A 25,530-nucleotide genomic window follows, 5' to 3' on the forward strand; every position below is an offset into this window, starting at 1 on the left:
GTGAGCATTATATTTCCTGTGAGCATCTGTGCCAGTCTTAATGTTGTGGATTTAACATGCTAAGGTTCTTTTTTAATTAATATATAAAAAATTAAGCAGGATTAAATCTCAATATGATCACATATCAAATTCATTAAACAACCTGGATAATAAATGTAAATATGTGAAAAATAATTATGTATAATATAATTTTTACCTCTGGTAAATGAAGGCTAATGCAATGTAAATAGAGTGACTGGGTCAGAGCCGAAAAGTAGAAACAGGTTTAATACTGCCACCTCATTTTCCTGAAGGAGGTTTTTAAAACAAAGCAGATCCACCTCAGCACAAAATGAATGTAACACCCAATCAACAATGAACCTTACAACAACCTTTAATTATCAAACTGCCAATGATTACTTTCCATCCCCCATATTAAAAAATGCTTCAGTTTCGGATGGTCAAGGAATCAGCATGCTATTCAGAAAATAACCGCAGTGTGTAGGCTCTCCTGTGATAGGGACTTGTCAATGAGTCCGAGGTGCATACTGGTCCCAATTAATCCATCAGCGGGTGACGCATCATGTCATCTTCCTCTGCAACCGCATTGCTTCTATCACATTCACAGGAAAACAACGGCCAGTGAATGGATCCCCAGATGGGCCAGCCTGCAGTCAAGGGTGACGGATTCTTGCTACATGGTTAGGATTGCGAGAAGGAGGTTGCAAAGCTCAATGTACAACTTGGGCATGTCTTCTGATCCTTTAACCACAAAGAGATGCACTGTGTCCAAACAGAAACATGGAAAATTACAGTAAGAATGAGGGAAAACGCACATGAAGTATTTTACAACATACACTTAGTGGCCACTTTATTAGGTACACCTGCTCGTTAATGCAAATATCTAATCAGCCAATTATGTGGCAGCAACTCAATGCACAAGAGCCCACATACATGGTCAAGAGGTTCAGTTGTTGTTCAGACCAAACATCAGATCTAAATGGCTTTGATCATGGAATGATTGTTGGTGCCAGACAGGGTGGTTTATCTCAGAAGCTGCTGATCTCCTGAGATTTTCACACACAACAGTCTCTATGGAGCTTACAGAGAATAATGTGAAAAACACAGAAAAAAATCCAGTGAGTGGCAGTTCTGTGGGTGAAAACACCTTGTTAATGAGAGAGGTCAGAGGAGAATGACCGGACTGGTTCAAGCTGACAGGAAGGTGACAGTAACTCAAATAACCACACGTTACAACAGTGGTGTGCAAAAGAGTAACCCTGAATGCACAACATGCTGAACTTTGAAGTGGATGGGCTACAGCAGCAGAAGACCATGAATGTACACTAAGTGGCCATATCGATCCCACAACTAACACTATAAAGACTACAAGTTATAGTCATAGAGTGATACAGCACAGAAACAGGTTCTTTAGCCCAACTGTTCCACAGCAACCACAGTATGCTCCCTTCTAGTTCCAGTTGTCTGCATTTGGCCCATAACCTTACAAACCTTTCCCCTCTATGAACCTATGCAAATTGGTGTTCAATGTTTCGACTGTACTCACTTCGACCATGTCCTCTGGCAGCTCATTCCATGTACTCACTACCCTCAGTGTAGAGAAGTTAGACTACCTAACATTTTCTCACAATCCCATATTATGAGGATTCTGATGGCAAATGCACCAGTTTTAAGTTGGACCTGGACAAGCCAGAGGTTCTGGACTGTGTGAAGAGAGAGTTGGATACATTAATCACAGCCACAACAACTCCTGTCCCTGGGGAAGGAGCAACATCTGATTCTACCCAGAATCATTATGCAGCTGCAGGAGGGGATCCAGAGTAAATCAAATGAATGACCAGATGGTGCAAAGGAAACTAAATAGGTGGCACTTTGGCAAAGCAAAATGTGCCCGAATTTTGGATTACTGGATAAATAATCTCTAACATTGCCTAATCTGAGAGGACATCTTTTTAAGATGATTGGAGGAAAGTACAGAGGAGGATGTCAGAGGTTTTTTTTAAACCACAGAGAGTGGTGGGTGCGTGGAACCTGCTGCCAGGGGTAGTGGTAGAGGCAGATACACTAGAGATATTTAAGTAACTCTTAAATAGGCACATGGATGAAAGATTAATGGAGAGCTATGGAGGAGGGAAGGGTTAGATTGATCATAGGGTTTGTTTAAAGGTCAGCACAACACTGTGGGCTGAAGGGCCTGTGCTTTGGTGAAATATGTTCACTGTAGCATACCCACAGTAACACATACAAAATGATGAAGATGCCTGTTTTCTTTCTTCTTCCTTTCCAGTCCAGTTGAAGGGTCTTGGCCCAAAATGTCGACTGTTCATTCATTTCCAAAGATGCCGCCTGACCTGCTGAGTTTCTCCAGCATTTTGTGTGTGTTGCTCTGGATTTCCAGCATCTGCAGAATCTCTTCTGTTTATGATTAACGTAAAGGAGCCCTTAGGAGGCAGTGATCATAATATGATTGCATGTTGCAATTTGAGAGGGAGAAACAAAAACTACATGTGTCAGTATTGTAATGGTATAAAGGGAATTATGGAGGCATGAGAGGAGCTTGCCCAGGTGGATTGGAGGGGGATACTGGCAGAGATGACTGAAGTTTCTTGGAATAATTCACAAGGCACAGGATATGTCCCATAGAGGAAGAAGTTCTCAAATGGCAGGGGTAGGCAACCATGGCTGACAAGGGAAATTAAAGACTGCATAAAACCCAAGGAAAAGGCATATAAGGTTGCAAAAGTGAGTGGGAAGTTGGATGACTGGGAAGCTTTTAAAAATCCAACAAAAGGCAACTAAAAAAGCTATCAGAAGGGAAAAGATGAAATATGAGGGCAGACTAGCCAATACTATAAAGCAGGATACTAAAAGTCTTTTCAGTTATATAAAGAGTAAAAGGGAGATGAGAGTTGATGTTGGGCCACTGGAAAATGATGCTGGTGAGGCAGTAATGGGGGACAAAGAAATGGCAGATGAACTTAATGGGTACTCTGCATCTGTCTTCACTGTGGAAGATGCTACCCGTATGCCAGAAGTTCATGAGTGTCAGGGAACAGGAGTGAGTGCCATTGCTATTACAAAGGAAAAAGTGCTAGGCAGACCGAGAGGTCTTAAGGTGGATAAATCACCTGGACCAGATGGACTACATTCCAAAGTCCTGAGAAAGGTTGCTGAAGAGATTTCTTTTTAAGCATGTTGCACCAGTCAGCCATTCTTGTCTGGCGCATGGCGTCAGAATTGGTTTCCTTTTGGATTAACCGGGTCACAATATGAACGTTCCTGACTCGCCCTTTTTACAAGGCCAAGTGGCTAGCTCAACACCCAACCTGGCACAGATGGAAAGCATGCTCGGGGTGTGACCCGACTTGGATTCGAACTTGGAAGCCTTCGCTCCGGAGTCCAGCGCTGATGCCATTGCACCACCAGCCGGCCAGCTGAAGAGATAACAGATGTATTGGTCATGATCTTTCAAGAATGGCTTGATTCTGGCATGGTCCCTGGGGACTGGAAAATTGCAAATGTCACTCCACTCTTTAAGAAAGGAGGGTGGCAAAAGAAATTATAGGCCAGTTGACCTAACTTCAGAGGTTGGGAAAGTGAGGAGTCTATTATTAAGGATGAGATTTCGAGGTACTTGGACACTAATGATAAAATAAGTCAAAGTGAGCATGGTTTCTGTAAAGGGAAATCTTACCCAACAAGTCTGTTAGAATTCTTCCAGGAAGTAACAAGCAGGGTGGACAAAGGAGAGGCAGCAGATGTCATTTACTTGGATTTTCAGAAGGCATTTGATAAGATGACACACATGAGGCTACTTAACAAGATTAAAATCCTACAGCGTTACAGGAAAGATACTGGCATGGATAGCAGAATGGCTGACAGGCAGGAGGCAGCAAGTGGGAATAAAGGGGGCCTTTTCTGGTTGGTTGCTAGTAAATGCTGAAAGGACTAAATCGGGTGGATATGGAGGGGATAATTCCTATGGTAGCGGTGTCCAGAACTAGAAGGCACAGCCTCAAAATTGAGGGCCGACCCTTTAGAACAGAGTTAAGGAGGAATTTTTTATAGCCAGAGAGTAGTGAATCTTTGGAGTGCTCTGCCACATACTGCAGTAGATGGAGGCTAGGTCCGTGCATATATGTAAGGCGGAAGTTGATTGTTTCCTGATTAGTCAGGGCATCAAAGGATATGGTGAGAAGGCAGGTGTATGGGGTTGAGTGGGATCTAGGATCAGCCATGATGGAATGGCAGAGCAGACTCAATGGGCTGAATGGCTTAATTCTGCTCCCTCTGTCTTATGGTCTTATGATCTGTTGCACATCCATATTAATTGAGTTTTCTTCAAGTCTGGATCCATTTGCTTCACAGCCACTCACACGAAGAGACAGTGAATGTTGGGAGACATTAAAGAAGAAGAGTTGACACTTCTGCTCACCAAATGTACTCATGTGGAGGGTTACATTAGCAGGATTGTGGTAACAGCCACAGTTGAATTATCTACCTGGACTCACTGTGATGGACCAGTCAAAGTTTCCACCTTTCAGTCAAGCATCAATGTGAGATCTACCAATCGAATTATCCCACAAATGAAATGAAATGTTTAAAGGAAAAAGAAACAATCAGTTACCTCTCGGTGATATTTGTGCCCACACTTCATCACAAAAAGACGATTGCTGGTTAATTCTTCTTGGCAAATGACACATGATTCTTCCTCCTCCTTCTGGGAAGCAAGGAAAGTATGAGGCAGGCACCAAAAGATAATTCACACAAGACTGGATCGTGCAAATTCCTGAACAAAAGGCATTCGGCTTCTTCTACCTATCCTGCATCAGCTGACTGTATGTTTATCGACAGAATTTATTGTCTGTCCCCAACCTCTGGATAGCAACACCTTTGGTCCAGTGATTAAAGATGAACTTTATTTGTCATATTGTACATCAAAACATCGAAACATATACTGAACTTGTTGTTTGCGTTGTCGACCAATACAGCCGGCACGCTTCAAGCACCAACATAGCATGCCCACAACTTGCCAACCCTAACCCTGTACTTGTTTTGGAATACGGGAGGAAAGCAGAACACCCAGAAGAAATTCACGTGGTCATGGAGAAAACATACAATCAGCAGTGGGATTTGAACCGTTGTCACTGGCACTGAAAAATGTTACACTAGCTGCTATGCTACCATGCTACTCACAATCTCATGACTATAATCAATGCCTTTAAACCTTTATATTTTATGTAGTAAGACTGGAATTTATTTTAACTTTCTGATGGATTATCTCTACCTTTAAAGAACTGTATTCCTCAACCTTGGATGTCTCCTTCTTCCCTTCCACTGTTGGATTTCTGAATGGCCCATGAACACTATCTCATTATTTCTTTTTGTTTTGCACTGTTTGTTTTTGTTATTTATATTAATTTCATGTCTTTGTATTGTACTGCTGCCACAAAACAAATTGCATCTAATCTAAGTCAGTGATAGTAGATCTGATTTTGATGCTCTTGTATCGACTGGCCATTCTGGCAGTGAGCTTTTATTTCTGAATTCTCCTCTTAATGTTCTATCCATATTTATCCGTATTGCTTGCATTTGCCAAAGACGTGTCCTCTCTCTCACCTATTCATGCCCTCCTGCACACTCACCCAAAGACTTAAATTGATGCCATCAGCACTTCTTTGTTACAGGTACAAGACATCGGGCTAATCTTTCTTTTTGATGAGCAACATCTTCTCTTGTGTCACATTGCACATTCAGACAGAGACGTAACATAAAGATTTTTACTCCTCATGTATGTGAAGGATGTAAGAAATAAAGTCAATTCAATTCAAATACAAAACAGCTGGCAACTCCATCCCTGTGACTCTCCGCCACCTGGCATAAACCTGCCAGTCATTCTACACCCCTCCTTGGTCCATTGATCACAAGACCATAAGATACAGGAGCAGAATTCGGCCATTTGGCCCATCGAGTCTGCTCTGCCATTTCATCATGGATAATCCAATCTTCCTCTCAGCCCCAACCTCCTGTCTCCCCAAACCCTCCCCCAGATCCCTTCATGCCTTACCTATCAAGAATCTATCAACCTCTGCATTAAATATACATACAGACTTGGCCTCCAAAGCTGCCTGTTGCAAAGAATTCCACAGGTTCACCAGTCTGAGGCTAAAGAAATTTCTCCTCATCTCCATTCTAAAAGGACGGCCCTCTATTCTGAGGCTGTGTCCTCTGGTCTTAGACTCTCCCACCATAGGAAACATTCTCTCCACATCCACTGTATCAAGGCCTTTCACCATTTCATAGGTTTCAATGAGGTCACCCCTCATTCTTCTGAATTCCAGTGAATAAAGGCCCAGAGCTCTTAATATGACAAACCATTCAATCCCGGAATCATTTTCACGAACCTCCCTTGAACCCTCTCCAGTTTCAACACATCCTTTCTAAGATAAGGGGTCCAAAACTGCTCACAATACTCCAGATGAGGCCTCACCAGTGCTCTATAAAATCTCAATGTTACATCCTTGCTTTTATATTCCAGTCTTCTTGAAATGAATGCTAACACTGCATTTGTCTTCCTCGCCACAAACTCAACCTGGAAATTAATATCAAACAAGAGAAAATCTGCAGATGCTGGAAATCCAAGCAACACACACAAAATGCTGGAGGAACTCAGCACCTACGGAAAAGAGTACAGTTGATGTTTCAGGCTGAGACCTTTCAACAGGATATGGAGTTAGGTGTTAAGTAGAAGAGCAGGACCTCCAGGGTTGTGATTGAGAATTGTTATCCATGCCATGTGCTAGTGAGGCTACAACTAGGAAGATTATACAGTTTAATACATGGCTAAGGAGTTGGTGTAGGAGGGAAGGCATAAGATTTTTGGATCATCGGGCTCTCTTGCAGGGAAGGTGGGACCTATACAGAAGGGACAGATTGCACCTGAACTGGATTGGGGACTAATATCCTAGCGGGAATGTTTGTTAATGCTGCAAGAGGGGTTTAAACTAGAGTTGCAGAGGGATGGGAACCAGATTGCTGTAAATTAACCTTCAGGAAATCCTGCACAAGGACACCCAAGTCCCTTTGAATCTCAGTTTTTTGTATTTTCTCTCCATTCAGAAAATACTCAACCCTTTCATTTCTTCGACCAAAGTGCATAACCATACACTTCCTGACACCGTATTCCATCTGCCATTTCTTTGCCCATTCTTTTCATCTGTCAAAGTCCTTCCGTAGCCTCTCTACTTCCTCAAAACTACCTGCCCCTCCACCTATCTTCATATTGTCTGCGAACTTTGCAACAAAGCCATAAATTCCTTCATCCAAATCACTGACATTTAATGGAGGAAAAAGAATCAGTCCCAACACAGACCCTTATGGAAATCTATGAGTCACTGGCAGCCAACCAGAAAAGGCTCCCTTTTTTCCCCCATTCTATGCCTCCTGTCAAACAGCCACTGCTTTATCCATGCTAGAATCTTTCCTGTAATACCATGAGCTCGTAGCTTGTTAAGTAGCCTCATGTGACACCTTGTCAAAGGCCTTCTGAAAATCCAAGTACACAACATCCACTAATTCTCCTTTGTCTATCCTGCTTGTTATTTCCTCAAAGGATTCTAACAGATTTGTCAGGCAAGATTTTCCCTTGAGGAAACCATGCTATGGCCTATTTTATCATGTGCCTCCAAGTACCCTGAGACATCATCTTTAAAAATGACTCCAACATCTTCCCAACCATTGAGGTCAGACTAATTGGCCGATAGTTTCCTTTCCTCTGCCTCTCCCCCTTCTTGAAGAGTGGATTGACATTTGCAATTTTCCAGTATTTTGGAACCATTCCAGAATCAAGTGATTCTTGAAAGATCATTATTAATGCCTCCACAATCTCTTCAGTCACCACTTTCAGAACACTGGGATGTACACCATCTGGTCCAAGTGACTTATCCACCTTCAGACCTTTCAGTTTCCCGAGAACTTTCTTTATAGTTATGGTAACTTCATGATCCCTGGCACCTGGAACTTCCACCATGCTGCTAGTGTATTCCACCGCCAACAACCAATGCAAAACACTTAGTTTGTCTGCCATTTCCTTGTCCCCCATTACTATCTCTGCAGCATCATTTTCCAGCAATCCAATATCTACGCTTGCCTCTCTTTTACATATTATGTATCTGAAGAAATTTTTGGTATCCTCTTAAATATTATTGGCTAGCTTACTTTCCTATTCCATCATTACCTTCTTAATGACTTTCCTAGTTGCCTTCTGTTGATTTTTAAAAGCTCCTCTAACTTCCCACTAATTTTTGCTCTATTACATGCCCTCTCTTTGGCTTTTATGTTGGCTTTGACTTCTCTTCTTAGCCACAGTTAAGCCATCTTTCTTTGGAATACTTCTTCCTCTTTGGGATGTATATATCCTGTGCCTTCTGAATTGTTTCCAGAAATTCCAGCCATTGCTGCTCTGCCGTCATCCCTGCCAGTGTTCTTTTCCAATCAAGTCTGGCCAACTCCTCTCTCATGCCTCTGTAATTCCCTTTACTCCAGTGCAATACTGATACATCTGACTTTAGCTTCTCCTTCTCAAATTTCAGGGTGAATTTGATAATATTATGATCACTTACCCCTAAGGGTTCTTTTACCTTAAGCTCTCTGATCAATTCTGGTTCATTTCACAACACCCAATCCAGAATAGCTGATTCCCTAGTGGGATCACTCACAAGCTGCTCTGAAAAACCATCTCATAGGCACTCCAGAAATTCCCCTCCTGTAATCCGGTACCAACCTGATTTTCCCAACCTGCCTGCATATTGACATTCACCATGACAATTGTAACATTGCCCTTTCGGCATGCATTTTCTATCTCCTTTTGTAATTTGTAGGCCACATCTTTACTGCTGTTTGGGGGTCTGTATACAACTCCCATCAGGGTCTTTTTACCCTTGCAGTTCCTTAGCTCCATCCACTGTGATTCAACACCTTCTGACCCTATGTCACCTCCTTCTAATTACTTGATTTCAATTTTTTACCAACACAGCAATGCCACCCCCTCTGCCTTCCTGCCTGTCCTTTCAATACGATGTGTGTCCTTGGACATTAAGCTCCCAGCTGTAATCTTTCAGCCATGATTCTGTGATGCCTACAACATCATACCTGCCAATCTGCAACTATGCTGCAAGTTCATCTACCTTATTGCGTATACTGCACACATTCAAATACATCACCTTCAGTCCTGTATTCACCCTTTTTGATTTTGTCTGCCTTTTACTTTGCAACTCATCCCGTTGAATACAATGTTGCCCTGTCGACAGCCTCTCCTCACTACACACTGCCTGTTTGTAAACCAGCTGCCTCATCTTCAGCACTATCATCCGCCTTTCCTATGGTACTTCCTGCATTGAAATATACACAGCTCAGGACACTAGTCGCACCATGCTCAACCTTTTGATTCCTGACTTTGTCTGAGGTCTTACCAACATCTGTCAACACAACCTCTCCACTAACTGTTCAGGCACTCGGTTCCCATGCCCCTGCAACTCTAGTTTAAACCCCACAGTGCAGCATTAACAAACCTTCCCACAAGGATATTAGTTCCCCTCCAGTTCAGGTGTAAATTATCCCTTCTGTAAGTCCCACCTTCCCTGGAAGAGAGGCCAATGATCCAAAAATCTAAAGCTCTCCCTCCTACACCAACACCTTAGCCACATATTAAACTGTATAGTCTTCCTAGTTCTGGTCTCACTAGCATGGGGCATGGGTAGCAATCCTGAGATCACAGCCCTGGAGGTCCTGCCCTTTAACTTAGCACTCAACTCCCTGAACTCCCTCTGCAGAATCTTGTCACTCGTCTTACCCATGTCATTGGTACTGACATGGACCACGACTTCTGGCTGAGCACCCTCCCAGTTAAGAATACTGAGGACTTGATCCAAGATATCCTGGACTCTGGCATCCAAGAGGCAACGTACCATCTGGAAATCTCATTCTCGTCCACAGAACCTCCTGTCTTTTCCCCTAACTAATGAATCCCCTATCACCACAGCGTGCCTCTTCTCCCCCCACTCCCCCCCCCCCCAGTTCTCTTCTGAGTCATACAGGCAGACTCCATAAAAAAGACCTGACCACGGTAAGGTCATTCCGCACCCCCCCGCCCCCGCCCGACAGTATTCAAAGTGATATACCTGCTGTTGAGCAGAACAGCCACAGGGGTACTCTGCACTGTTTCATTCACCCCTTTCCCCTTCCTGTCATCCAGTTGCTGTGTCCTGTATCTTGTCTGTAACTATATCTCTGTATGTCCAATCTATCATCCCCTCAGCCTCTTGAATGATCTGGAGTTGATCCATTTCCAACTCCAACTCCTTAATGCAGTTTATTAAAAGCTGCAGCTGGATGCACTTCTTGCAGACGTAGATGGAGGTTTCCCTGCCTTCCCACATCCCATAAGAGAAGCATTGAACTATCCTGCCTGGCATCTCTAATGTCCGAGCTGAGCAAAGAAAAAGAAGTGAAGGGAAAAATTTGAGCTTTTGCTTCCTTAGCTTTCTCTGACAGAAGCCTCTCTTCGCTGAAGAGAAGATTGGTCACTGGTCAAAGCTCTATTACACTGCTGCAATCTGCTCCTGCCTTTTGTCCTCGGGCAATGGACATGATTGCTGTCCCTGTCTCTCCAAACTTCCGATGTCAGGATTGGCCACTTGTCAAAGCTCTGTCACTTTGGACTCCTGTCTCACCTCTCCTCTCTTTACACTAGCCATCTTGCTTTTCCATCCTTCATTCCTGAAGCAGGGTTTCAACCTAAAAAGTTAACAATTCCTTTCTTCCTACAGATGCTGCTCAAACTGCTGAGTCCCTCCAATAGATTATTTATTGCTCCCCACCACTGAGCACATCTACATGAAAATGACATAGGTAGGAAAAAGGAGGAGGTCCTGAAAAAAGACTACAGGGAATTAGGAAGGAAGTTGAGAAGTAGGACCGCAAAGGTAGTAATCTCGGGATTACTGCCTGTGCCAGGCGACAGTGAGTATAGGAATAGAAATGAGATGGAGGATAAATGCGTGGCTGAGGGACTGGAGCAGGGGGCAGGGATTCAGATTTATGGATCATTGGGACCTCTTTTGGGGCAAGCGTGACCTGTACGAAAAGGACGGGTTGCACTTGAATCCGAGGGGAACCAATATCCTGATGGGGAGGTTTGCTAAGGCTACTGGGGAGAACTTAAACTGGAATTGTTGGGGGGTGGGAACCAAACTGAAGAGACGGAGGAAGAGACAGTTGGTTCACAAATGGAGACAGTCCGAGAGGGAGGATAGGCAGGGGTGATAGAGAAGGGACACATTCACATGGACGGTTTGAGATGTGTCTATTTTAATGCAAGGAGCATTATGAACAAAGCGGATGAGCTTAGAGCGTGGATCAGTACTTGGAGCTATGATGTTGTGGTCATTACAGAGACTTGGATGGCTCAGGGGCAGGAATGATTACTTCAAGTGCCAGGCTTTAGATGTTTCAGAAAGGACAGGGGAGAAGGCCAAAGAGGTGGGGGTGTGGCACTGTTGATCAGAGATAGTGTCACAATCGCAGAAAAGGAGGAAGACATGGAGGGATTGTCTACAAAGTCTCTGTCTCTGTGGGTGAAGGTTAGGAACAGGAAGGGGTCAATAACTTTACTGGGTGTTTTTTATAGACCACCCAATAGTAACAAGGATATCGAGGAGCAGATAGGGAGACAGATTCTAGAAAGGTGTAATAATAACAGGGTTGTCGTGGTGGGAGATTCTAATTTCCTAAATATCGACTGGCATCTCCCTAGAGTGAAGGGTTTAGATGGGGTGGAGTTTGTTAGGTGTGTTCAGGAAGGTTTCCTGACACAAGATGTAGATCAGCCTACAAGAGGAGAGACTGTACTTGATCTGGTATTGGGAAATGAACCTGGTCAGGTGTCAGGTCTCTCAGTGGGAGAGCATTTTGGAGATGGTGATCGCATTTCTATCTCCTTTACAATAGCATTGGGGAGGGATAGGAACAGACAAGTTAGGAAAGTGTTTAATTAGAGTAAGGGGAAATATGAAGCTATCAGGCAGGAACTTAGAAGCATAAATTGGAAACAGATGTTCTCAGGGAAATGTACAGCAGAAATGTGACAAATGTTCAGGGGATGTTTGTGTGATGTTCTGCACAGGTATGTTCCAATGAGACAGAGAAAGGATGGTAGGGTACAGGAACTGTGGTGTACAAAGGCTGTTGAAAATCTCATCAAAAAGAAAAGCTTACAAAAGGTTCAAACAACTATATAATAATAGAGATCCAGAAGATTTTAAGGCTAGCAGAAAGGAGCTTAAGAATGAAATTAGGGGAGCCAGAAGGGGCCATGAGAAGGCCTTGGCGAGGAGGATTAAAGAAAACCCCAAGGCATGCTACAAGTATGTGAAGAGCAAGAGGATAAGACCTGAGAGAATAGGACCAATCAAGTGTGACAGTGGGAAAGTGTGTATGGAACCGGAGGAGATAGCAGAGGTACTTAATGAGTACTTTACTTCAGTATTCACCACGGAAAAGGATCTTGGCGATTGTAGGGATGACTTACAGCGGATTGAAAAGCTTGAGCATATAGACATTAAGAAAGAGGATGTGCTAGAGCTTTTGGAAAGCATCAAGTTGGATAAATCACTAGAACCGGATGAGATGTACCCCAGGCTACTGTGGGAGGCGAGGGAGGAGATTGCTGAGCCTCTGGCGATGATCTTTGCATCATCAATGAGGATGGGAGAGGTTCCGGAGGATTGGAGGGTTGCGGATGTTGTTCCCTTATTCAAGAAAGGGAGTAGAGATAGCCCAGGAAATTATAGACCAGTGAATCTTACTTCAGTAGTTTGTAAGTTGATGGAAAAGATTCTGAGCCTGACTGAATTTTTTTGAGGATGTGACTAAACACATTGATGAAGGAAGAGCAGTAGATGTAGTGTATATGGATTTCAGCAAGGCATTTGACAAGGTACCCCATGCAAGGCTTATTGAGAAAGTAAGGAGGCATGGGATCCAGAGGACATTGCTTAGTGGATCCAGAACTGGCTTGCCCACAGAAGGCAAAGTGTGGTTGTAGACGGGTCATATTCTGCATGGAGGTTGGTGACCAGTGATGTGCCTCAGGGATCCGTTCTGGGTCCCCTTCTCTTCATGATTTTTATAAATGACCTGGATGAGGAAGTGGAGGGATGGGTTAGTAAATTTGCTGATGACACAAAGGTTTGGCCCACAACATTGTGGGCCAAATGCCCTGTTCCTGTGCTATACTCTTCTATGTTCTAAATCAGCTGGCCAGGCAGCATTTATGGAAGCAACACTCACAACGCTGGAGGAACTCAGCAGGTCGGGCAGCATCCGTGGAAAAGATCGGTTGACGTTTCCAGGTTCCGGCCCGAAACGTCGACTGATCTTTTCCACAGATGCTGCCTGACCTGCTGAGTTCCTCCAGCATTGTGAGTGTTGCTTTGACCCCAGCATCTGCAGATTATTTTGTGTTTAGCATTTATGGAAAAGAGTAAGCAGTTTACGTTTCGGGGCAAGACTCTTCATCAGAACTGGAAAGAAAGGGAAAAAGTCTGAGTCGGAAGTTCTATTTCTGACTTCTCCCCTTCGTTTCCAGTCCTGATGAAGTGTCTCAGCCCAAAATGTCGACTGTTTACTCTTTTCCACAGATGCTGCCTGGCCTGCTGAGTTCCTCCAGCATTTTGTGTTGGTTGTTTGTCCGTCCTGTTGTGTGCAATCTTTCATTGATCCTATTGTGTTTTGTGTATTTACTGAGAATGCCTGCAAGAGAATGAATCTCAGAATTGTATATGGTGACATATATGTACTTTGATAATAAATTTACTTTGAACTTCAGTTGGGTTACAGAGAGGAATCAAGTGACAACAGCCCAAGGATACCTTGAAATGTATCAGATCAATTGTGAGAATGTGGCAAGTGCAGCCAGTTGATGACACAATACATCGATTTTGCCCCTCTCTTTTTGTGCAGGCTTTTGAGTATGCATGCTTTCACCTCGGCAGACCCGCTTCATTGCTCACAAGATAAGTTGCCCCGTGTATACCATGGCGAACATGACTCAGTAAAACGTTTAATCCTATTACTCCATTGCCATTCTTGCTCTGGGCATATGTAGCATACCTGATGCCCAGGTTCAGTGCCAATTCTACTCTGATATGAAATACCAGTCATAAGTCTGAGCTGGCTGACCTGGGGATCTTTTGAGACGTTCCTCCAAGCAGCCATTGTCGGATCAGCGGGAAGGCTTGCAAAGTCCAGATTTACATTCTGTGAGGAAAAACAAGGAATTCAAAACTATTAACTGAAATCTAATGACAAGATAATGAAGAAACTAATCATAACACGCAGATCTTGTCAGCATGTCAATTCACTCTTAATTCTCTCTAGTATCAATCAAGGTGAAAACCATTCACAGCAAATTTTGCCATTAGGCCCATCAAGCCTGCTCTGCCATTCCACCATGGCTGATTTATTTTCCCTCTCAACCCCATTCTTCTGCCTTCTCCCTGTATCCTTTGACACCGACTAATCAAGAACCTATAAATGTCTGCTTTAAATACACCCAATGACTTAGCCTCCACAGCCATCTGTGGCAATGAATTCCACAGATTCACCATAAGACCATAAGACAAAGGAGCAGGAGTTGGCCATTCAGCCCATCGAGTCTGCTCTGCCATTTTATCATGAGCTGATCCATTCTCCTATTTAGTCCCACTCCCCCACCTTCTCACCATAACCTTTGATGCCCTGGCTACTCAGATACCTATCAATCTCTGCCTTAAATACACCCAATGACTTGGCCTCCACTGCTGCCCGTGACAACAAATTCCATAGATTCACCACCCTCTGACTAAAAATTTTTTTTCGCATTTCTGTTCTGAATGGGCGCCCTTCAATCCTTAAGTCATGCCCTCTCGTACTAGACTCCCCCATCATGGGAAACAACTTTGCCACATCCACTCTGTCCATGCCTTTCAACATTTGAAATGTTTCTATGAGGTCCCCCCTCATTCTTCTAAACTCCAAGGAATACAGTCCAAGAGCGGACAAACGTTCCTCATATGTTAACCCTCTCATTCCTGGAATCATTCCAGTGAATCTTCTCTGTACCCTCTCCAACGTCAGCACATCCTTTCTTAAATAAGGAGCCCAAAACTGCCCACAGTACTCCAAGTGAGGTCTTACCAGCGCCTTATAGAGCCTCAACATCACATCCCTGCTCCTATACTCTATTCCTCTAGAAATTAATGCCAACATTGCATTCGCCTTCTTCACCACCGACTCAACCTGGAGGTTAACCTTAAGGGTATCCTGCACGAGGACTCCCAAGTCCCGTTGCATCTCAGAACTTTGAATTCCCTCCCCATTTAAATAATAGTCTGCCCGTTTATTCCTTCTGCCAAAGTGCATAACCATACACCTTCCAACATTATATTTCATTTGCCACTTCTTTACCCATTCTCCCAATCCACCCAAGTCTCTCTGCCGACTCTCTGTTTCCTCAGCACTACCAGCCCCTCCACCTATCTTTGTATCATCAGCAAACTTAGCCACAAAGCCATCTATTCCATAATGCAAATTGTTGATGTACAACGTAAAAAGAAGCGGCCCCAGCACGGACCCCTGTGGAACACCACTGGTAACCGGCAGCCAACCAGAATAGGATCCCTTTATTCCCACTCTCTGTTTTCAGCCAATGCTCTATCCATGTATGTAACTTTCCTGTAATTCCATGGGCTCTTATATTGTTAAGTAGCCTCATGTGTGGCACCTTGTCAAAGGCCTTCTGAAAATCCAAATATACAACATCCACTGCATCTCCCTTGTCTAGCCTACTGGTAATTTCCTCAAAAAAATTGTAATAGGTTTGTCAGGCAGGATTTTCCTTTAAGGAATCCATGCTGAGTTCTGCCTATCTTGTCATATGCCTCCAGGTACTCCGTAACCTCATCCTTGACAATCGACTCCAACAACTTCCCAACCACCGATGTCAAGCTAACAGGTCTATAATTTCCTTTTTGCTTCCTTGCCCCCTTCTTAAATAGCAGAGTGACATTTGCAATCTTCCAGTCCTCCGGAACCATGCCAGAATCTATCGACTTTTGAAAGATCGTCGCTAATGCCTCCGCAATCTCCACAGCTACTTCCTTCAGAACACGAGGGTGCATTCTATCTGGTCCGGCAGATTTATCTACCTTTAGCCTATTCAGCTTCCTGAGTACTTTCTCTGTCGTATTTGTGACTGCGCACATTTCTCTTCCCTGCCACCCTTGAGTGTCCGGTATACTGCTGATGTCATCCTCAGTGAAGACTGATGCAAAATACTTGTTCAGTTCCTCCGCCCTCTCCTTATCTTCCATTACAATTTCTCCAGCATCATTTTCTACCGGTCCTATATCTACTCTCACCTGTCTTTTACTCTTTATAGACTTGAAAAAGCTTTTAGTATCCTCTTTGATATTATTCGCTCGCTTCCTTTCATAGTTCATCTTTTCCCTCTTAATGACCTCCTTAGTTTCCTTTTGTAAGCTTTTAAAAACTTCCCTGTCTTCCCACTAATTTTTGCTTCCTTGTATGCCCTCTCCTTTGCTTAAACTGTGGCTTTGACTTCTCTTGTCAGCCACGGTTGCATCCTTTTTCCATTCAAAAATTTCTTCTTTTTTGGAATATATCTGTCTTTCACCTTCCTCACTTCTCACATAAACTCCAGCCACTGCTGCTCTGCCGTCCTTCCTGCCAGTGTCCCTTTCCAGTCAACTTTGGCCAGTTCCTCTCTCGTGCCACTGTAATTTCCTTTACTCCATTGAAATACCGACACATCAGATTTCAGCTTCTCTTTTTCAAATTTCACAGTGAACTCAATCATGTTATGATCACTGCCTCCTAAGGGTTCCTTCACCTCAATCTCTCTAATCACCTCCGGTTCATTACACAATACCCAATCCAGTACAGCCGATCCCCTAGTGGGCTCAACAACAAGCTGTTCTAAAAAGCCATCTCGCAGACATTCTACAAATTCTCTCTCTTGTGATCCAGTGCCGACCTGATTTTCCCAATCCACTCACATGTTAAAATCCCCCACAATTATCATAACACTGCCCTTCTGACAAGCCTTTTCTATTTCCTGTTGTAATTTGTAGTCCACATCACTGCAGTTGTCTGGAGGCCTATAAATAACTGCCATCAGGGTCCTTTTACCCCTGCGATTTCTTAGTTCAACCCATAAAGATTCTGCACCTTCCGATCCTATATCACCTCCTTCTAATGATTTAATATCATTTCTTACCAATAAAGCCACGCCTCCCCCTCTGCCTACCTTCCTATCCTTCCGATACACCGTGTATCCTTGGACGTTCAGCTCCCAGAGACATGCATCCTTTAGCCACGTCTCAGTGATGGCCACAATATCATACCTGCCAATCTGTAGCTGTACAACAAGATCATCCACCTTATTCCTTATGCTGCGTACATTTAAGTATAACACCTTAAGACCAGTATTTGGTACTTTTTGCTTTGATTGTACTGCAACTCATCCCAATGGCTGCAAATTTGCCTCATGCCCTGCCTGTCTTTCCTGACATCTTTACTGCTCACTATCTTAGATTTATTCACCACCCCCTGGCTAAATAAATTTCTGCTCATCTCTGTTCTAAAAGAACATTCTTCTATTCTGAGGCTGTGCCCTCAGGTCTTAGGCTTCCCCACTATAGGAAACATCCTCTCCACATCCACTCTAACTTGGCCTTCAATGAGATCCTCCTCATTCCTCTAAAGTCCAGCAAGTACCAGCCCAGAGCCTCAGTGCTGAACCTATCTCTGCAGCTTCTGGACCAGCTGCAACACTGACCTGTCTCCATGGCAGTGGACTTACTTTCGGGGACTCTGCGGTTCATGTTCTGTGGATTATTTGTTTGCTCTTTGATTGTTTGCACATTTGTTCTTTCTTTTTTTGCACATTGAGTGTATGATTGTCTTTGGAGTGTGGGGTTTTTCCATGAATTCTATTGTTTCTTTGTTTTGTGGCTGCCTGCAAGAAGACTTATCTTAAGGTTGTATATGGTATACATACTTTGATAATAAATTAACTTTGACCACTGCCTTATTTTTTATATTCTAGTCCTCTCAAAATGAATGGTAACATTACATTTGCCTTCCTGACCACATACTCAACCTGCAAATTAACCTTTAGGGAATCCTGCACAAGGACTTCCAAGTCCCTTCAGAATAAACATAGACACATTCAATTATTTGAAAGATAACGAAGCAGTAACAGGACTGAAAAAAGAACTTTACACTCACCCCAAGGTGTGGCTGATGGTTCTTGATCAGGGCTGATACCTGACTGATGATCTGTTCAAAGGATAGTCCAGACAAGGAGTTATTGTTCATCATCCGGACCTGCCGCAGAAAGACGATCATCATGTCCCTACCAGAAACAATGCAGGAAGTTAGTCCAGACCAACAACTGCTGGGTGGGGACATCACCAAACACAGGGGTTTGATTCTCTCTGCATCTATTAGCAAGACATCACTGGAGGAACAACAAACAAAATGCTGGAGGAACTCAGGGTGCTAAGCATGACTTGATGAGTTCCTCCAGTATTGTGTGCTGCTTCACATTTCCAGACTCTGCTGTCGTGAAATAGAACATTAAACACTGATAGAATAGAACATAGAATATTACAGCACAGTACAGGCCTTTCTGCTAATGATATTGTGCTGACCTCTAAACCTACTACAAGATCAATCTGAGCCTTCTCTCCCACGTAACCCTCCATTTCTCTATCATCCATATGCCTACCTAAGAGTTTCTTGAATATCACTAATGTATTAGTGTCTACCACCAACCCTGGCAAGTACTTCACGTACCCACCACTCTCTGTGTAAAAAAAACCTACCTGACATTCAGCCGACATATTAAAATATGAACTTAAAGAATTTAAACTGGAAGGTGTGCAAATATATTACAAAGTTTTTTCCAGCAGCTGAGTGAGGGAGAGATTGGGCAGGCTGGGACTGCATTCATTGGAGTGCAGGAGACTGAGGAGTGTATTATAATAAACAATAATAACAGCACTAATAACTTTATTTACAGAGTATTTTTCACACAGACGATATTGACAAAGTGCTTTACAATGGGATAAACTGCAAACAAAAATAAAAGACAAAATATGTTCATTAAAAGTAAGGTTAAATAAATAGGCTTTGAGTTGTCATTTAAAAGAGTCAACTGAGTCTGCATCCCTTATAGTTTTAGGTATTGAGTTCCACAGTTCAAGATTAAAGTACATTTATTATCAAAGAATGGATAAACTATACAACCTTGACATCTGTCACAACCATAAAGCAAGAAACCTGAAAGAACCTAATTTAAAAAAAAAGACCAACACCCAATGTGCAGAGAAAGAGAAAAAGAAAACACAAATCTTGCAAACAATACAAGCGAGCACAGTAACTTGAACCTCCCACGCGGGACCTTGTCAAAGGCCTTACTGAAGTCCATGTAGACAACATCCACTGCCTTCCCTTCATCCACTTTCCTGGTAACTTCCTCGAAAAACTCCAAGAGATTGGTCAAACATGACCTACCACGCACAAAGCCATGTTGACTCTCCCTAATAAGTCCCTGTCTATCTAAATGCTTGTAGATTCTGTCTCTTAGTACTCCCTCCAATAACTTACCTACTACCGACATTAAACTCAGCGGCCGATAATTTCCCAGATTACTTTTCGATCCTTTTTTAAACAACAGAACAACATGAGCCACTCTCCAATCCTCCGGCACCTCACCCGTAGACAGCGACATTTTAAATATTTCTGCCAGGGCCCCTGCAATTTCAACACTAGTCTCCTTCAAGGTCCGAGGGAACACCCTGTCAGGTCCCGGGGATTTATCCACTTTAATTTTCCTCAAGACAGCAAGCACCTCCTCCTTTTCAATCTGTACAGTTTCCATGATCTCACTACTTGTTTCCCTTAATTCCATAGACTTCATGCCAGTTTCCTTAGTAAATACAGATGCAAAAAACCCATTTAAGGTCTCCCCCATTTCTTTTGGTTCCATACATAGCCGGCCACTCTAATCTTCAAGAGGACCAATTTTATCCCTTACTATCCTTTTGCTCTTAATATACCTGTAGAAGCTCTTTAGATTATCCTTCACCTTGACTGCCAAAGCAACCTCATGTCTTCTTTTAGCCCTCCTGATTTCTTTCTTGTATTTTTTTGCACTTTTTATACTCCTCAAGCACCTTATTTGCTCCTGTTTCCTATACATGTCATACATGTCATCTCTCTTCTTCTTTATCAGAGTTCCAATATCCCTTGAGAACCAAGGTTCCTTATTCTTATTCACTTTGCCTTTAATCCTGACAGAAACATACAAACTCTACTCTCTCAAAATTTCTCCTTTGAAGGCCTCCCACTTACCAATCACATCCTTGCCAGAGAACAACCTGTCCCAATCCAGACTTTTTAGATCCTTTCTCATTTCTTCAAATTTGGCCTTTTTCCAGTTTAGAACCTCAACCCGAGGACCAGATCTATCTTTATCCATGATCAAGTTGAAACCAATGGTGTTATGATCACTGGAACCAAAGTATTCCCCTGCACACACTTCCGTCACCTGTCCTAACTCGTTTCCTAACAGGAGATCCAATATTGCATCCTCTCTAGTTGGTACCTCTGTATATTGATTTAGAAAACTTTCCTGAACACATTTTACAAATTCTAACCCGTCTAGACCTTTAACAGTATGGGAGTCCCAATCAATATGTGGAAAATTAAAATCCTCTACTATAACAACTTTATGTTTCCTGCAGTTGCCTGCTATCTCTCTGCAGATTTGCTCTTCCAATTCTCGCTGACTATTGGGTGGTCTATAACAGGGGTCCCCAACCTTTTTTGCAACGCAGACCAGTTTATTATTGACAATATTCTTGCGGACCAGCCGAACCAGGGGGGGCGGGAACGGTTGCCAACGGACAAGAGTAGCAGTCAAGTATGTTGTGTTTTCCCCGAGAAAGACTACCATGACCATGAAGCCTTGCGTGGGTACCTGTGTGCACATGCGTGTACGTGCCGATTTTTTTCTACAAATCGTTTTTGGCAATTCTGTTCGGGGGGGTGTTAATCACGACTGGAATATAGGTGATAAGTGGCTAATACACTCAATTTCGTTTCTAAAAGGGTTTATCTAACGAATTTAATATTAAACACACAGCGCATATTTTCCTCGCATGAATATAGTGATAAGTCAATTATCAGGGGAGGACAGGGGAGCTTGAAGTAAGCGTTGAACAAACTTCCAGTAGAAGTGGTAGAGGCAGGTTCGATATTATCATTTAAAGAAAAATTGGATAGGTATATGGACAGGAAAGGAATGGAGGGTTATGGGCTGAGTGCAGAACAGTGGGACAAGGTGAGAGTAGCGTTCGGCACAGACTAGAAGGGCAGAGATGGCCTGTTTCCGTGTTGTAATTATTATATGGTTATATAAGTCAATTATAAGTCAATAGCATCATAACATCTTCAGTAACATTTTGGATATTAAACACACAGCGCATACTTTCCCCATATGAACATATAAAATCATTGGAACACACCAATATCGCTGAATCAGTGGGAGCCCTGGGCTGAATACTTGTTTCCCTGCAACAAGACGGTCCTATCGAGGGGTGATGGGAGACAGAGATACTCCAAATGGGTTCCTTATGTCCAGTCTATTCTGCAATTTAGTTTTCGTCGCATTCATTGCAGAGATATGTTGGAAATGGAAGCCACGAAAGCACTGAAAATGTTGCTATCTCAGGATATTCAGCTTTGACTTTGATCCAGAATGCCAGCAGAGATGTTATGTCAAACATATTTTTTCAGCCCACCGTCATTTGCAAGCTCAAGGAGTTGATCTCCTTCCCGCGGACATGAATGATGCGCAGGTAATGATCTCGCGTGCATTCAAGCTCAACAGTGGGCGTGACAGGGAATGAGGAAAGGTGCAGCTGACTCATATCGCCAAATCATGTTGTTTCCTCACGGCCCGGTAGCGCATGCCTTGCAGCCCGGTGGTTGGGGCCGCTGGTCTTTAATACAACCTCATTAATGTGGTCATACCTTTCCTGTTTCTCAGCTCCACCCACATGGCCTCGGTAGACAAGCCCTCTAATCTGTCCTGCCTGAGCACTGCTGTAACATTTTCCCTGACTAGCAATGGCACCCCCCACCCCCACCTTCATTTCTCTGCCTCTATCACGTCTGAAACGTCAGAACCCTGGAACATTAAGCTGCCAGTCCTGCCCCTCCTGATCTGCCAATTATCTTTTGAGATTGCTTAAACTTATGAGACTGGCAAAAGAAGACCTGAGAGCTTAAGCAGTTTTCTAAAACAAAAACTATTCTGTGATATACTCTGGTCCCAGACCATTGAGAGCTTTAAAAGCAAGTGAGGGAACTTTAAAATCAATTCTAAAAGATACAGGAAGTCAACGTAGAGTAGCTAGTACAGGAGTGAGATGTTCTGTTATCCTGGTTTTAGTTAAGAATCTAGCAGCAGCATTCTGAATGAGTTAGTTTGTCAATAGATTGCTTTGGAAGGCCAGTAAAAAGTGCATTGCAGTAATGTAGTCTATTCGATCTAAAGGAAAGGTACGTCACATCCGGATAACACCCAAGCTTGTTACTTCTGATTTTACAAGGGGAGCCAAGTTCTCAAGGTTATCCAGAAGTTTATCTCTTTTGGCTTTGAGACCAACCAAAAGTATTTCAGTTTTATCTTCATTTAGTTTTGGGAAGTTATTGCTCATCCATTTGTTTATTGCAGCCGTACCAGAAGTCAGAGAAGATAGGGTGTTATCATTACCAGGCTCAAACAAGATATACAATTGTGTGTCATCTCTAGAACTGTGGAAATGAAGATTATGCTCTCTAATGATGTCTCCAAGAGGAGCATGTATAAGGGGCCAAGACAACACCAAAAGGTACACTGCATCTCCTAGAATATTGGTCTCCAAGACAGACAAAAACATTTTCTCTAAGACAGATGAGCAAAAAGAATTTAGGACATGGCGGAAGAGGTCAGCCCAGTTCTCAAGGTGATCTAGGAGAATTGTGTTGAAGGTAGCACTTAGATCTAGGAGAATTAGAACTGACACCCTGTTGGCACCACGAGGGACACAGTAAGCATCAAATGCAGAATTTTAAACTGCATTTACATAGTGCCTCTCTTGATTTCAGGAATTCCAAGATTTTTGATGCCCTCTGCTGGCTAGGGTGCTTAAGACTTTTGCACAGTACTGTAGTAATTTGATGCACTGCACATATAAAACAAATTTCATGACATATGTGAGTGATAATAAACCTGATTCTGAGTTGGGTCTCTGTAGTGGACTGAGAGTAGGAAGGGGACAGGAAGAAGAGGGGAATCATGGTTGGGAAAGGGGGAAGGGAGAGAGGAGGGAGCAGGATGCACCAGAGAGACATTCTGCAATGATGAATAAACCAATGGTTTGGAATCAAATATCCTTGCCTGGTGTCTCAGGGCGGGATGCGCCTGGACCCCCACCACCTCCTGCCCCTGGCACTCCCTCTCTGCCACCTGTCCCACACCCCACCCTCGGTGTTTCACCCTTACCATTCCCAACATCCTTTGCTCCTGCCAGATTTACAAACTCGCTCTCCACTCCAGGTTGACAAATACAGTACTGTGCAAAAGTTAAACCTTCTTAATGGTTACCTGTTATGTTGTGGGAACAACTCAGTCAGTTTCTCGAGAAGGCGTTCCAGGTGATTTTGGGTGGTTCCTGCTTGGCTGGAATTGGCTGGACCAAGAGACGAAGGCTGTGATGATAATCCAGGTGACATTGACCTCTGGAAAAGTTTATACAAAAGTTCAAAGCAAATTTAGTACCAAAGTACATACACATTACCATATACAACCCTGAGATTCATTTACTTGCAGGCATTTAAAGGAAACTAGAATTTTACTAAAAACTATACATAAACAAAGACTGACAAACAACCAATGTGCAAAATACAAATTGTACAAAAAAGTAATACTGTGAAGAAAGTAGCAAAGAGTTCTTGAAAGTGAGTCTGCAGGTTGTAGAATCATTCAGTGTTGTGCTCAGTGAAGTTATCCACACTGGTTCAGGAACCTGATAGTTGCAGAGTAATAACTGTTCCGAAACCTGGTGTTGTGGGACCCAAGGCTCCTGGACCTCCTGCCCAATATTAGTAATGAGAAGAGAGCATGGCCTGGATGGTGGGTGCTGGTTTCTTGTGGCAGTGATCCCTGGAAATGGGCTCAGTGGTAGGGAGGGGTTTATTTGTGAATGGACTGGGCTGTATCCACCAATTTCTGTCACCTTTTTCATTCCTGGGCTTTGGTGAACAGCACTCAAATAAACAGCATGTTGCAGCAATGGAGAGAAAGCACATACACTGTCACCTGACCCTCTGACTTATCTACCACGTATCCTGTCCAAACTGCTTCACAGGCAGGTGTTGAAAGCGTTGAGGTACAGTATTTATTGGAAATGTTCACTGGGTTTGACTGCACAATAGCCAAACTTTACAAAGCAGGAAAACCCAACTTAACCAGGAGAAAGTTACTGCAACTGGCTGACAGACCATAAAGAGCTCAATGACATTGATATAACAGGGCTAAGCGAGGAGCATGACAGACCACAGTTAGAAAAGGGATTGTCAATGCAGATAAAAAGGCTGGAAAGTATTCTTCTGTGCTGTACATAACTATTCCAAGGAAAACTAGGCTACACCAAACTTGTAACTATCGTGTAATTCCAGCAGCCAGCAGGAATATACTCAGTAGAGTGAAAGAATTAAATAGCTGACAAGTACAATACAAGACTAAATTATTTTTAAAGATGCAACACAGTAACAGGTCCGTCCAGCTCAATGAACCCGTTGTGCCCAATTATACCCATGTGAGCAATTACCCTACGAACCAGTATGTATTGTATAAAGTATAAAGTATTGTGGGAGCAAACTGGGGCACTCTGAGGAAACCCACGTGATCAAAGGGAGAATATACAAACTCCTTACAGGCAATGGCAGAATTGAACCTGGGTCACGAGAACTGTAATAGCATGACACTAACCTCACTGCCTCTAAATACTGCTGCAGGGTATGGAGGTTGAAGGAGAGAAATGTTTTGTGTCAAAGAGCCAAGCACATCTCTCTTACCCAATGGAACACTGGGCATTCCAAAGACTTCTCGTGAAGGGTGAGAACTTCCACAGTGAAGTAGCCTACCTGTGTTATTCCAAGCTGGTTGTTCAATGGAGTCACTCCCGATGGAAATGCAGACAGAGACGACGCTCCTTGACTGTTGTTATTTGCAGGAAAGCTACTGGAAGCCAAAAGCTCCTTCTGTTTTGTCATATAAATGAGCTGAAGGAGAGTTGTTAAAAATATTCTTGAGAAAAATTCAAACATCTGATAAAATCATAATGTACAGAGCAC

The 25,530-nt window shown here is 43.1% G+C and overlaps 1 protein-coding gene across 2 annotated transcripts; it reads right to left on the reverse strand.

Annotated features, from left to right (window-relative positions):
• Window positions 1–301: 301 nt before the first annotated feature.
• LOC134341018 (E3 ubiquitin-protein ligase DZIP3-like) lies at window positions 302–25,530 on the reverse strand. Of its 2 annotated transcripts, none has more exons than XM_063038735.1 (6): window positions 25,321–25,530; window positions 23,780–23,913; window positions 18,349–18,475; window positions 14,239–14,316; window positions 4,628–4,717; window positions 302–762 (listed from the first exon to the last, which is right to left on the reverse strand). In XM_063038735.1, the coding sequence occupies exons 1-6, from the start codon at window positions 25,501–25,503 to the stop codon at window positions 682–684; spliced, it is 693 nt and encodes a 230-aa protein (XP_062894805.1). In that variant the 5' UTR covers window positions 25,504–25,530; the 3' UTR covers window positions 302–681. The 2 variants fall into 2 exon arrangements, with proteins under 2 accessions (XP_062894805.1, XP_062894804.1); XM_063038734.1 differs by having other exon boundaries at window positions 320–762; window positions 4,628–4,720; window positions 25,321–25,507.

Source organism: Mobula hypostoma, chromosome X2, assembly GCF_963921235.1.
Source record: "Mobula hypostoma chromosome X2, sMobHyp1.1, whole genome shotgun sequence".
Lineage (NCBI taxonomy): Eukaryota > Metazoa > Chordata > Chondrichthyes > Myliobatiformes > Myliobatidae > Mobula > Mobula hypostoma.